Source organism: Microcebus murinus, chromosome 25, assembly GCF_040939455.1.
Source record: "Microcebus murinus isolate Inina chromosome 25, M.murinus_Inina_mat1.0, whole genome shotgun sequence".
Lineage (NCBI taxonomy): Eukaryota > Metazoa > Chordata > Mammalia > Primates > Cheirogaleidae > Microcebus > Microcebus murinus.
The window spans coordinates 11706400-11720237 of NC_134128.1; the positions used below are offsets into that span (position 1 = coordinate 11706400).

The 13838-nt window shown below is 37.3% G+C and overlaps 1 protein-coding gene across 1 annotated transcript in view; it reads right to left on the reverse strand.

The window, feature by feature from the left end:
- Window positions 1-13838, reverse strand: part of MRC1 (mannose receptor C-type 1) — an 85260-nt gene that overhangs the window by 3088 nt on the left and 68334 nt on the right. Inside the window, exons 23-28 of the mRNA XM_020284087.2 lie at window positions 12216-12318; window positions 8025-8257; window positions 5006-5171; window positions 4015-4164; window positions 1036-1149; window positions 319-483 (exon numbers count right to left, since the gene is read on the reverse strand). Of these exons, the coding sequence (XP_020139676.2) occupies window positions 319-483; window positions 1036-1149; window positions 4015-4164; window positions 5006-5171; window positions 8025-8257; window positions 12216-12318 (931 nt within the window). The remainder of the gene's footprint in view (window positions 1-318; window positions 484-1035; window positions 1150-4014; window positions 4165-5005; window positions 5172-8024; window positions 8258-12215; window positions 12319-13838) is intronic.

Below are 13838 nucleotides of genomic sequence, written 5' to 3' on the forward strand. Positions count from 1 at the left end.
TCATGTGGCAAAGCTTTGTAGAAAGGCTCTCCCAACTGCTTATAGCTTGGCAAATCCATATGCATAAACATCCCATTATAAATGTATTGATAAAGCCAAAATCATTATGTCAGCTAAGCAGACAGAGAGTGTCTCTTGCTCATTCAGAGCTGCAGACAGCAATGGATCAGCGTGGCATGACAGATTGTTCAGCGACAAAAGGCAAAAGCTTGCAAATGGCCCTTGTAATCCCATTATAATTCCACACCTGATATCTTAGTAGTTGAAAGAAATGATGGCCAGGGGACACATGTACCACGTGACAAACCTCTTACTTACTCTTTGGTCTTTTACAAATATATCCTTTGTAGGAAGAACAGTGAATATTGTTCCAAACCCCAGAAGACGCATACAAAACTACACAATCATTTCGTTCACCAGAGGGGTCTCCTGTGTTCCAGTTGACAAAGGACACTGGGTTGTTGTTTACCCAGAGCCACATCCCTGGTCATCAAATAAAACCAATAAAAATGCAAGTTAACAATAAGCCATCTTAAACTTAAGTTCAGCTTATTTGTGTAAAATTTCTAAGCCTATTATTTTACACTAGAATCAATGGTCATTTAAAACCAGGCTTTTAACAGGCAAGACTATAACGACTATTATAAGAAAGGAAATCAGGAAGAATATGGTTATTATATATATTTAATTGAAAATTTATTTATAATTATTATAAATATTTATACTTATCTTTCCCTAGCCTTTTTTTTCTAGCCTCCCCTGCCAAAAAAAAAAAAAATAGAAAATGCTTTTTAAAGCTTCTTAAACTAACTTAGCTACAGAAGATATTTTTTAATTAGCAACTTTGAGAATAGCATGATATGAAAGTCATTTAAACTTTCAGTTCTTATCTCAAATAAAAATATGAGTTTGAATTTTCAACCTCATCTCCAATTAATCATTACGTAAGGGAAGACTTTCTGGAAATGAAACCTTGTTTTACATACAACATTTTGAAATATCTGTGATGAAATAATTGTTCCTCAAAAAAATTACCTTCAATATTTCTGAACAATCCGATCCAAAAATTGGTTTTACTTTTCAGTGGCTCAACCTGATAGGACAGAAAACTAGACTCAGCAGCACTTTCGATGGAAACCAGAGAAGCACCTGAAAAGTATAAAAGGACAAATATAATGGACGTACGTTTAAGCAGCTGAAAATGTTTTTGTAAACAATATTGATAGTAAGAGCAAGAACAATCAACTCTACTTATGGGGAAGAAATCCAAAGAGTGGACAGTTTCTTTTCAGAATTGTAGTTTCCATTCTGAAAAATATGGTTTTTAAGGCATCATTTGAATCCAAGCACTGAACTCGTTCCTGCAGGAAATTCAAAGATGAATGGGACATAGAACATGTCTTAAGAAATTTATGGTTCGGTGGCCAGTCATACGTTGAGAGTACAAAGGGATGGCGTAGAAGAGAAATTAAGTGCAATATGCTATGGACGAGTCAAATATTCGCTTTAGATGAAGCAACTAATAGGGAGGATAGAGGAAATAGAATTTAAATAGAGGGGAGCATAGGACTTCATTTACCATGGAGTACTATTCAGCTCTAAGAAACAATGGTGATATAGCACATCTTATATTTTCCTGGTTACAGCTGGAACCCATACTACTAAGAGAAGTATCCCAAGAATGGAAAAACAAGAACCACATATCTCACCAGCAAACTGGTATTAAATGAGCAGCACCTAAGTGGACACATAGGAACTACAGTAATTGGGTATTGGGGAGGGGGGGGTGGGCATATACATACATAATGAGTGAGATGTGCACCGTTTGGGGGAGGGTCATGCTGGAGACTCAGACTTGTGGGGGGAGGGGGAAAGGGCATTTATTGAAACCTTAAAACCTGTACCCCCATCATATGCCGAAATAAAAAAATTAAAAAAAAAAAGTATAGAAAAAATTTTAGGAAGAAGAAGTAGTAAGAGGAAAGACAGAGAGGGAAACATAGAACTTCTTCAGGAGCAGAGATGGCTTGGTTTGGCCAGAGCATAGTGCCAATCTGGTCAATGCACCAAAAAAGACATGGGTTAGGTCTCCCTGCAGAAATAAGGAGACTGGTATTTAGGGCAATGTAGTGATAAAGAACACTTAGTTTTTTCAGGCAGTGGAATGATGTACTATAGGACTATTTAATAACGAGTTGGTGTATGTAACGAGTTGTTAACGTATGGAACCATTCTAGGTAAGGAGAAGAAACTAGAAGACCAGATTGACAACCCACATTAGATTGTGTCAGTGTTAGATTTTTTTGTTTTGTTTCGTTTTTTCTTCTCCTTGCTTTTTTTTTTCTTTTTTCTTTTTAATTTCAGCATATTACAGGGATATTAATGTTTAGGTTACATATATTGCCTTTGTCCCGCCCAAATCAGAGCTTCAAGAGTGTCCATCCGCCAGCCGGTGCACACCGCACCCATTGGTTGTGTGTATACCCATCCCCCCCCCCCCCCGCCTGACATTTGATGAATGTTATGACTATATGTCCACTTAGGCGTTGATCAGTTAATACCAATCTGATGGTGAGTACATGTGGTGCTTGTTTCTCCATTCTTATGACACTTCACTTAGTAGAATGAGCTCCAGCTCCACCCAGGATAATACAAGAGGTGCTAGATCAGCATTGTTTTTTGTGGCTGAGTAGAACTCCGTGGTATACATATAGCACATTTTATTAATCCACTCATGAACTGATGATCTTATAGTAAAAATCTATAGCTTTTTAATAATAACTAATACCTCTTTGTTTAAGAATTTCATGCCTAACATTTTGCTTTGGACTTTATAAGCATCATCTCATTAAATTTTTACGACCACCTCATTGATACTGAGGTACTACTACATTAATAATGGGGTACTACTACTGTTACCCCATTTTATAGATAAGGAAACTAAAGCACAGAGGATAAGTAATTTGCAGAGATCCTGACACTAGTAAAGGGTAGAGTCATGGTATGACCCAGGCTTTCTGAACCTTGACCACCTGCACTTAACCATGTGCCTGTTTTCTGTATCACTGAGTTCTAGGTTATTCCTTTAATGCCTGTTTTCACTGCATTATTCCATAATCCATCATTAGGTATATTTTATAGACATTAGTCACTATGAAATATCTATTACCTATTTGAGAATGAGAGTAAGAATCATTCATTTTATTTACTGGAAAATACAGTCACCTAAAATTGAAAATAAAGTTTCTACATCTTTATTGCAAAAAAATTTTTAAATACTAAGTAACATGAAAAAAAATTGTTTTTAACTATAAAAGTCTAAAGCAGCCATCAAGTAGCATCATCGGAAATGACTGATTTTTATTCTAGCACACTACCATTGGATGAAGAACCCTGAGTTAGGGCATAAGAAAAACTTAGTAAAAATAATTCGGTAAAATATTTAGTGGGATTTAACTAAGTGCCTCTTACATGTACCCTTTTTATTGGACAGTTTTTATTTCAGGGGGAAAATCATTCATCTTCATGAATATTTTCGTCATGCCTATTTTAGTTTAGTTTTTTTTTTCATGAATATAATAACCAGATATAAATACTTTTCTATTAGTGGTTAAAAAAAATAGTTCCCTTGTAAAGTCTAAGCTCATCCATCATGAGAGGCAAATACATACATATACATGTACATGCGAATACATATACATGCAAGTACATGCAAATACTATGCATAACTGAGAAAGAGGATCCTTACGATTTAGAACACGAGGGCAGAAAGAAAGAAATACTTGCTTAGCAAATGATCATTTTCTACCTGAACTCTCTAAAATATTGATGCTAGAAAGTTAGAAATTACATTTGGGGAACATGATATTGACCATATACTGTTACAAAATGAATCATGAAAATAAAAACATGTATGTTTACACTACTTGTGTTTTTAATGTAGCGTGTTATTAGTGTCACAGGACTCCAGAAGAGATGACTGTGAAATTTTCTTTTAGGAAATGCGATACTTACCCATTCGAAGACACTCCAGAGAAGCTTGGCCCCAGTTCCTTGTATACGAGGACTCGATATAGTAGCAGTGACCATGGAAAGGAATCCACGCTGTGTGTGCTGACTCCGGGCATCTCCCAGGCAGTTGTGGGGGCTCAGTGGCAGGGATTTCTGTTAAGAAAAAGATATTTGAAATAAAATAAAACCAGAAGTCTCTGCTGTATGCAGAATATTTCAGTGGTGAAGGAAAATTTTATCACCTATCATTATTGAAAAAAAATAACTTCCAATTGTTATCATTTGGAACTACCAGTGCCAAATGGTAGTTATTATTGGGTTTTCTTTTACTTTATTAAATTTTTTTCATTTTAAATATATTTTACTAGAATTCACCATATTGTAGCATTCTATTTACTAGAATCACCATATTGATTGTAGCAATCAATCACGTTCATAATTAAGACTACAGTCCTACAGATAAGTTGAAAGATAAGTTTGGAAAAGTCACTTCAAAACAATTTGTAATTTTCAAGCCATTCTTTTCCTTTTCTGGGATTCTACCCCAAATAACCCCTTCTTAACTACTAACGACACCTGTGATATAATGAAATGCTATTGCTAGAATTCTAGAACTGTGTCCATAATATCACTGATTCTGGTGAATCTATGTGCATTCTGATAAAATTCTTTCGATATGGATACGTTGTCAACATCAAAACTAAGCATAATTTCCCAGGGAATCTGTTATCATAGATTCAGAAGACAACCTCAATAATAAACATTCAGAGATTTATTAAAGAGTAGAATAATCCCAGAAATAAAGAAAATTTTCTATTGCCATGATTTTGATCTACATATCTCGGTTTATAGCCAAGACAGTCTTTGGTTAGGTGAAGGAATACATTTTATCTTATTCTTAGCTACCCAACATTTGGTAATATCAATAGGAGTGTGTAGTAGCTTCATCAGAAAATTCCAACCCCCCCCCAATGGTTTTCGCATATTCATTTACCATCTGATTTTTTGCAGAGAAAATAAAGACTTTCATTGCAATATGCTGTCTTCCAATAGCCGTCAAGGTCAATATAAACGCAGGCTGATTTCAGTTTGGGCTCATCGGCACCCCAGTTAGTGTACCTCACCCTCCATTTATCCGTCCACACGTACTCATTGTTGGTCTGCAAGAACAAAAACCACCATGAACATGGAGCCCTGCCCCACTTAGGAAATACCAAAAGAACCAAGCAAAGAAGAAACAGCATATTTAAGACTGTGATTTGACAAAGAATTTTGAACATCTGAGAATAAAAGGAACCTAAATCATTTCTATCAATTCAAATTCAGTAAATGCAGCTTTCCTGAAAAATAATTATTGTTTGGAGAATCCCAGGAATACATCCTTGGAAGCTGTTCTGAAAAAGACTGACTTAAAAAAAAAAAAATCTATATCTTATTGGATGAAATTCTCTTTTTTGCAGGCTTTCAGGGCAAAAAAAAAAGTTTTATCTTCATAATAAATAAAATATCTTTTATATAAATGTTGAAGGTGTAGTAAAAATTAAGTAATTTTTGTTAAATTCATGAACCCTTGAGAAAAACACTCCTCTCTTTTGGTCTTCTCATTGCTCTGCTATAGAAACAGCACCAATGATAAATGACAGTTAAGGTCACATGGGTAGTGAACATAGGAGCCTAGCTCTCTTGATTTCTAGTTAGGTGGGTTTTCAACAATATGAATCATGATGTTATCTTTTAAATAAAACCAGATTGCTTTCTTCCATTTGCACACTTAATTTCTTTTTTTTTTTTTTTGAGACAGAGTCTCACTCTGTTGCCCTGGCTAGAGTGAGTGCCCTAGCTTCAGCCTAGCTCACAGCAACCTCAAACTCCTGGGCTCAAGCGATCCTCCTGCCTCAGCCTCCCCAGTAGCTGGGACTACAGGCATGTACCACCATGTCCGGCTACTTTTTTTCTATATATTTTTAGTTGCCAATTAATTTCTTTCTATTTTTAGTAGAGACAGGGCCTCACTCTTGCTCAGGCTGGTTTCAAACTCCTGACCTTGAGCTATCCTCCCAGGGAGCTAGGATTACAGACGTGAACCACCGTGCCCAGCCTGCACGCTTAGTTTCTTACTGAATTTATGGTCACATACAAACTAATTGATAATATAAAAAATATTATTTATCAATAGTATCCTTTTAACAATCTAAAAGAGATTTTACAGGTAATGCCGCAGAACAGATGATATATAACACTAAGCAGAGATAATTAAATTTTTAAAAGATTCAAACCATTATCCCCCCTTTTAACTGCATTATGTAATTTACCAAGCCAATTACCAAAGATCTATTGACAAAATCAAAAGCATGTGTTATCTCAAGTTAGATTTGTGTAGTATTCTTCTGTGTTGAATCAAATAATGCTGGCATAATCATTACCTCCACAGTCATGAGGAATATACTAATACTGTTTGTCATAAGTATTGGTATAGTAGAAAAACATTTAATCTTTAAAAAAAGTAATAAAAGCCTAGTTTGAACTCATAAGAGAATTGAGAACATGTCTGTGAGGGGAAAATGCATGATTTATCAAACAACTTCATTATTCAAAACATAGTCAACGGAGACTTAAAAATGCCTTGCCCAAGTTTAATTACAGAACTCATTGTTTAACTACTTACTTTTAAATATTCACTGCCCTACTTAGAAAATACTCATTGCACAAAGTGTAAATTTCTGTGTCTAAACCATGGCATTGGAAGCTCCCTAAAATCTGACACTGGTCTATTTTCCAGTTTAACCCCTTCTGTCTTTTTCTCTCTTCCTGACACTCTTTCTTTATGTTCTGCCATCCTAGACTACACCTGCAAAGTTTTATTTTCTCCGAGAAACTCTCTTGGTCCTCCTCCCCTGGCCCAACTGGTCCCTTTTCTCTCTTCCTTTAACTCTTTTTATATATTATACTTCTATTTGCTATTTCTGGCATTATCTCTTAATTACTCACTGTCATACCTATTTCTCCTACTAGAAAGTTTTCTGGTTGACTGGATGGATAGATAAAGGGAAGGTGGATAGTTGACAAGGTAGCAGAGAAGACTCATTTTAGGAAGATTTTGGCAACTCTATCACCACTGTTAGGTCCTCGCCTCACCCCATTCTCTGCCATCCTTTCTTTCTCTGTTCAGGGAACTGACTGCAACAAAATATTTCCCACACATGGGTGGAAGCTTCACCACCTTAGAACCTATAATAAATAACTCTAGAGTGGCTTGCCACAAAAAATAAAAAATATCCCAATCACCAGCCACTAACTATATGTCCTTTTTTTTTTTTTTTTTTTTGTGAGACAGAGTCTCACTCTGTTGCCCAGGCTAGAGTGAGTGCCCTAGCTTCAGCCTAGCTCACACAACCTCAAACTCCTGGGCTCAAGAGATCCTCCTGCCTCAGCCTCCCCAGTAGCTGAGACTACAGGCATGCGCCACCATGCCCGGCTAATTTTTTCTATATATTTTCCGTTGGCCAATTGATTTCTTTCTATTTTTAGTAGAGACAGGGGTCTCGCTCTTGCTCAGGCTGGTTTCGAACTCCTGACCTTGAGCGATCCTCCCGCCTTGGCCTCCCAGAGAGCTAGGATTACAGGCGTGAGCCACAGCGCCCGGCCCTAACTATGTCCTTGAGTTGCTTTCTTCATTCCCATGGCATAGTTGTCATCCTGACACTGGAAAGAGATAAGTGAATCCAGAAAACTGTTGAGATTCAGAATATATTTTTAATAGTCAAAAGCAATAAGAGACTTAATATCACTTAGATAATTCTTAGTTTGATTTCTGACACACATCACATGCTAGCCAGATCGCTGAAGGTGTTGGATTCTTGAAAGATTGGGCCTTACTCATGTCAACATCATTCACATTGCTCAGCACTGTTACTTAACAAATAACAAGCGTTCAAGAGGACGAACAGAAAGAGAATCACATCCAACCACAATTTAGCAATTATGCCCAGTTGCTCGTGTTTCCAGCGTCTTACCAAGTTACTGTTCAGGGCAATCCACACACGCTCCTTAAATGTTTGCATTTGCATCCACACAAATGCATTACTGTAGGGATCCAGAACACTGGCAAGAAGGGAAGTGTGAAGCTTGCAATAGTTCTCTGCCTCATGCCACTGAAATTTAAATTTCATGAGCGAATAGCTGCTTTGACCATATTTAATAAAGCCATCTGTTGGAACCGTGGCCGGAGAATGAGGCAAGGATGGGTCTAGAAGTAAAAAGATTATTTTCATTAGCATGATCAAGAAACATTGATTGAGTACCCTCGGTACATGACTACCATAGCAGGTCCATCATAAAAATAATCAGGATAGCATAAATCCAAACTTTCAGGCATTAAAAAATATTTTCACAAGCCAATTCGCACCAGAAAACAAAGCTTTCTTTTTTAATCAGTATGTCTGATTTAAATTAAATAATTCCCAAATTGTATTTAGAAGACTGAGGTAGATTATACAATCAACTTTCTCAACTAAAAAAAAAAGTATTGCAAATTCAATATAATCTAGTATCTGGATGAGAAAAATGTCACAGTTTAATGCCACAAATTAAAGAACACTGATCATTGTGTCATTACTAATTTTTATTTTTCCATCTTGGTCAATGTCAAGACCAGTCTTCTGGGCCACTTCATGGCAACATCCCAACAAAGCACTTGTTTCTGCATGATGCTGATGCCATAGGGCAGACGACTGCAAACAAGAGCCAGAGGGTAAGATCTGGCCTGTTGTTTGTCTTTGCCTATCAGTTTTTGTCTTGGCCATTTGTCCAGAGTGCTTTACTTTATAGCAACTTGACTCAGCATCTGCCTTGTTCTACGTACGCTACAGAAGTGCCGAACTTTCTTTTGATCGTGACTGCCATCCACTTTATTTCACCCAAGAGGGAGGGCATCCTCCCGTCTCTCCTGCTGTTGCTGCCCTCTTGTGTTGGCATAATGTCATAAACCCGGAGACCCCAGCCAGGATCCTTAAAACGTTACAGCCTGTCTGGAATTGAACAATCTCACGATTTCCCAGCTTTGGGAGATCTGGGCTTATTTTATTGCCATTAAAAAATGTTTGGGCCGTTGGTTGACAAATGAGGTTTGAGGTAAAGCTAAAAAAAAAAAAAGTTTCATGGAAGGGTATATACAACTAGGAAACTTAGCTCTTCTTTCAATTTCCTTATTTATAAAAACATTCATTAAAAATATAATATGAAAAAAATGAAAATATTGAAAGATTATTTCTAGGCAATCAGACCACAGTATATTTGTGGAGGTTTTAAAAAATGCAGAAATCTATAATGAAGGAACTAAAGTCTCTATAATCCCACTCTCTGAAGATAACTACTATTCCCATTTTGACAAATTTCCTCCATAGGGTCTTTTTAATTCTTTTTTTTCTAAGGAGGTAGGGGTTGCTATTGTTTTTTGATCATTTATAACTCATAAAAATTTATGTGCTGTTTTTTTTTCAACTTTAATATTGTGAATCTTTCCTTAAGTCATTAAAAATTTGCAAACTATGCCAGGTACAGTGGCTCACACCTGTAATCCTAGCACTTTGGGAAGCCAAGGCGGGAGGATTGCTTAAGCCCAGGATTTCGAGATCAGCCTGGGCAACATAGCAAGACCCCCATCTCTAAAAAAATAAAAATAAACAAATTAGCTGAGTGTGGTGGCACATGCCTACAGGCCGGATACTTGGGAGATTGAGGGAGGAAGATCTCTTGAGCCCAGGAGTTCAAGGCTGCAGTGAGCTATGATCGTGCCACTGCACTCCAGCCTAGGGGACAGACCAAGACTCTATCTCTTAAAAGAAAAAAAACTCTGCAAACTACTGGCAAAATATTCTATCATTTATGTTTATTAAAAGAGGAAGATTTTAAATAAGCTTCTGGAAGGAGCTTCCTCCCTTGGCCTAAAGAACAGAGGTACAGACAGTGTGCTTTGGAATTACGGGTGGCCTAAGATTCTGATGCTGTGGGGTACAGTATAAAGAGGAAAGTGACATGACCTTGGGACAACTTTTGGAGTAGGAGAAGGTTGGAATTCCTGCAGTTCTTTTTTTTTTTTTTTTTTTTTGTAGACATAGTCTCACTCTTGTTGCCCTGGCTAGAGTGCCATGGCATCAGCTTAACTCACAGCAACCTCAAACTCTTGAGCTCAAGCAATCCTCCTGCCTCAGCTTCCCAAGTAGCTGGGACTACAGGCATGTGCCACCATACCTGGCTAATTTTTTTCTATATATTTTTAGTTGGCCAATTAATTTCTTTTTTTTTTTTTTTTTTTTTTAGCAGAAACAGGGTCTTGCTCTTCCTCAGGTTGGTCTCAAACTCCTGAGCTCAAACAATCCGCCCTCCTCGGCCTCCCAGAGTGCTAGGATTACAGGCGTGAGCCACCGCACCTGGCTTGAATTCCTGCAGTTCTTATCAATTAGCCGAAAATATGTTCTGTGATTTTTAGTCATTGACGTGAGTTGACATTAGTTCTCTGATTCTCCCAAAAGTATAGAAAAATCTATTAAGTCTGGGAGAACACATACCTTCCAACTCAAACTCATCCTCTAAGATCTGTAGGCAAGATGACAGCAACGCTCCCCACCCTCCATTGTCATGTCATTTTTAAATTTCTAACCCTTCTATGTAGCTAGACATTTTTATTCCAGTTGCACTAGAAACTAAAATGCGTACAACCATCATCTTGATTCACAGTAAATATCCACATGCTCCATGTCATTTTCACTTAACCATATTCAAGCTTCCTAAGATGAAAAAAAAACAACTCTCAAATCAGATATCTACATTTTTTAAGGCAGAAAATACAGAGCAGATAATGAGGCTCCTATGACGCTTTGTGCCAATGATTAAAAAAAAATTGGGAGTTGAACTGAGGTGTTCCCACTGTGACATTTAAAAAAAGGTACAGGTAGGTGTTAGAATTCAGAAAACAATACCCAAAAATGAAAGCCTCAGAAGTAGTCTCAGAAGCAAAAGTTTTTCTCCAACCTTTTCCTGCCCCCCTGTCTCTCGGTCCCATTCTCCCCCAAGGCTGGACACAGAAACTAGAATTCTTCTATCCTACGGGAGTTCATAGACACAAGGGCTCCTTTTTTCCAAAGCCAGCCATAAAACCTAAAAATATCACTCTAACTTCCCCTCTCACTCCTCTGTGTAAAAATTGGCCATAGGCCGGGCCCGGTGGCTCACACCTGTAATCCTAGCTCTCTGGGAGGCCGAGGCAGGAGGATTGCTCAAGGTCAGGAGTTTAAGACCAGCCTGAGCAAGAGAGTGAGAACCTGTCTCTACTAAAAAAAAAATAGAAAGAAATTAATTGGCCAACTAAAAATATATAGAAAAAATTAGCTGGGCATGGTGGCGCATGCCTGTAGTCCCAGCTACTCGGGAGGCTGAGGCAGGAGGACGGCTTGAGCCCAGGAGTTTGAGGTTGCTGTGAGCTAGGCTGACGCCATGGCACTCTAGCCCAGGCGACAGAGTAAGACTCTGTCTCTAAGTAAATAAATAAATAAATACTGGCCATAAAGAAATTATCTGACCTACCTTATTTGACTGTAGGTCCTAAGATTTCCCCCATTCCAGAGAAGGTCTGCCCCACACCCAGAAGAAAGGATGCTACTGCACACAGAGGCCAAGAAGAATCTAGACAGACAGGCCTTGCTGGTTTAGATCAGACCCTTTTTGTCCAATCATATTTCTACACAGCTGCCTGTACTTTGTTGAACCTAAGTATAAAAAGGGACAGTCTTCCCTGTACCTTTGGGTCTTCATTCTGAAGGTTCCTGTGTCACGCAAAACTATGACCAAACACGTTTGTATGCCTTTTCTCCTATTACTCTACCTCTTGTTGGTGATTTTCAGTGAACCTTTAGAGAATGCAGGGGGATTTTTTCCCTTGGCTCCTACATAGGCAGATGTTCCAGATTTCTAACAAAATTAGGAAGAGTTTCAACATCAAGTTTAATCTGCACAGGATTGCTTGCTAATGAAGGAGGGGGCAGACTCATGAACAAATTATAGAAAACATCACCCTTTTTGCCTGTCACAGGCTCACAGGCATTAAAGTGAGAATCAAACCTATTGCTGTGCGAGGGAATGATATATTTTTTTAAAGTACATGAAAAAAATCCAGCTCTTCCAGGCAGGTGGGGTTTGGTAGAACTTACCAGAACGTGTGTGGCATATGTAGCCACGCTTACTGTCACAGGTGTCATCCATCCACTTCCCTGCTTCATTTGATTTGCCTCCGATGATAACCACACAGTCAGCCTATTTATTTACAGGGAAAGAAAAAGAAAACAAGTATGAATTAGCAATGGTTTAAAGCAATTTATTAACACAGCAGAAAAAAAAATCTCTCCTTGTCCTTGCCTTCCGAATTTTCAGATCGTCCTAATTTATGGTATATTCAATCCATCATTGCTTTCTACCCAACTGTGCCCATCTTCCATGCAGAGCCTCTGCATTTGAACTCTTGCTATCTGAAGTAAAAACCAAACAGATTTAGATAAATGTTGGAGATAGGACTGAGAAACCTTGAGATCAGAACTTGTACTAATCGCTATCAAAACTCAGAAACCAAAGAAACCAGGAAAATACACTATTCTCTCCATACGAATTCTCACTATCCAAACCCAGAAGTAGGTATCCTGTTATCAAAGAGAAATGGGCACAAACTCTATTTTTCATTGCTAAATTAACTTACGAAAGTATTATTATAGATTCAGAGCTAATTGTGAGTATAGCTAGAGAGTTTCATATCTTATTTATAATCTTATAGAGGAGAAAGCCAGGGCTAGGAAAATAGTGTATTCATGTGGTTGTGAATGTTCTTGCCACTCCAAGATTCCACAGGATAGTCTATCAGCCAACAGTCAACCCAAAAAGTTATAAAACCTGCACCTGTGTGAGTAAAACCAGAGAAAGCAGAAAAAGAGTGGAAGACAAAAAATGAAACAAAGAACAATAAATATAAACAACAGCAAATAAGATAGATATTAATTAATTCAACTATATCAATAATCATTTTAAATGTTATTGGTCTAGATACACCAATAGAAAGACAGAGACTCATATGTTGGTACAAGAAACTCACTTTAAATGTAAAAAACATACACATATTAAAAGTAAAGGGATGGAGAAAGATATACCACAATAACACCAATCAAAAGAAAACTGACTATATTAATTTCAGAGAGAGCAGATTGCAGAGCAAGGAAAGTTATCAGCGATAAAGAAGAGCATTATATTATGATATACAGAATAATTATCCAAGAAGACATAATAATCCATAATGCATATGGACCTAACAACAGAGCATCCAACTATGTAAGGTAAAAACTAATAGAACTTCAAGAAAAAATAGATGAATCCACAATTAGAATTGGAGACATCAATCAGAAATGAACAAATCCAAGAGCCAAAAAAATCAGTAAAAACACGGTTGACTGAACAGCACCATCAATCGAATGGATCTCATTGATATCTACAGACAACTTTATCAAACACACATTCTTGTCAAGCTCACACAGAACATTCACCAGGATAGACTACATTCTGGGCCATAAAACACACCTTCACACATTTTTTAAAAAAATAGAAACCATACAAACTATTCTCTAAGAACCACAATGGAATTAAATTAGAAATCAGTAACAGATAGCCGTAAAACCCTAAAATACTTAGAAATTAAAGAAAATGTTAAGTTGGTGATAATACACCAGTAGTAATACACAAAGATCACAAAAAGTGAAGTAACTGCATTTGTCTGAATAAATAAAGTGGTAAAA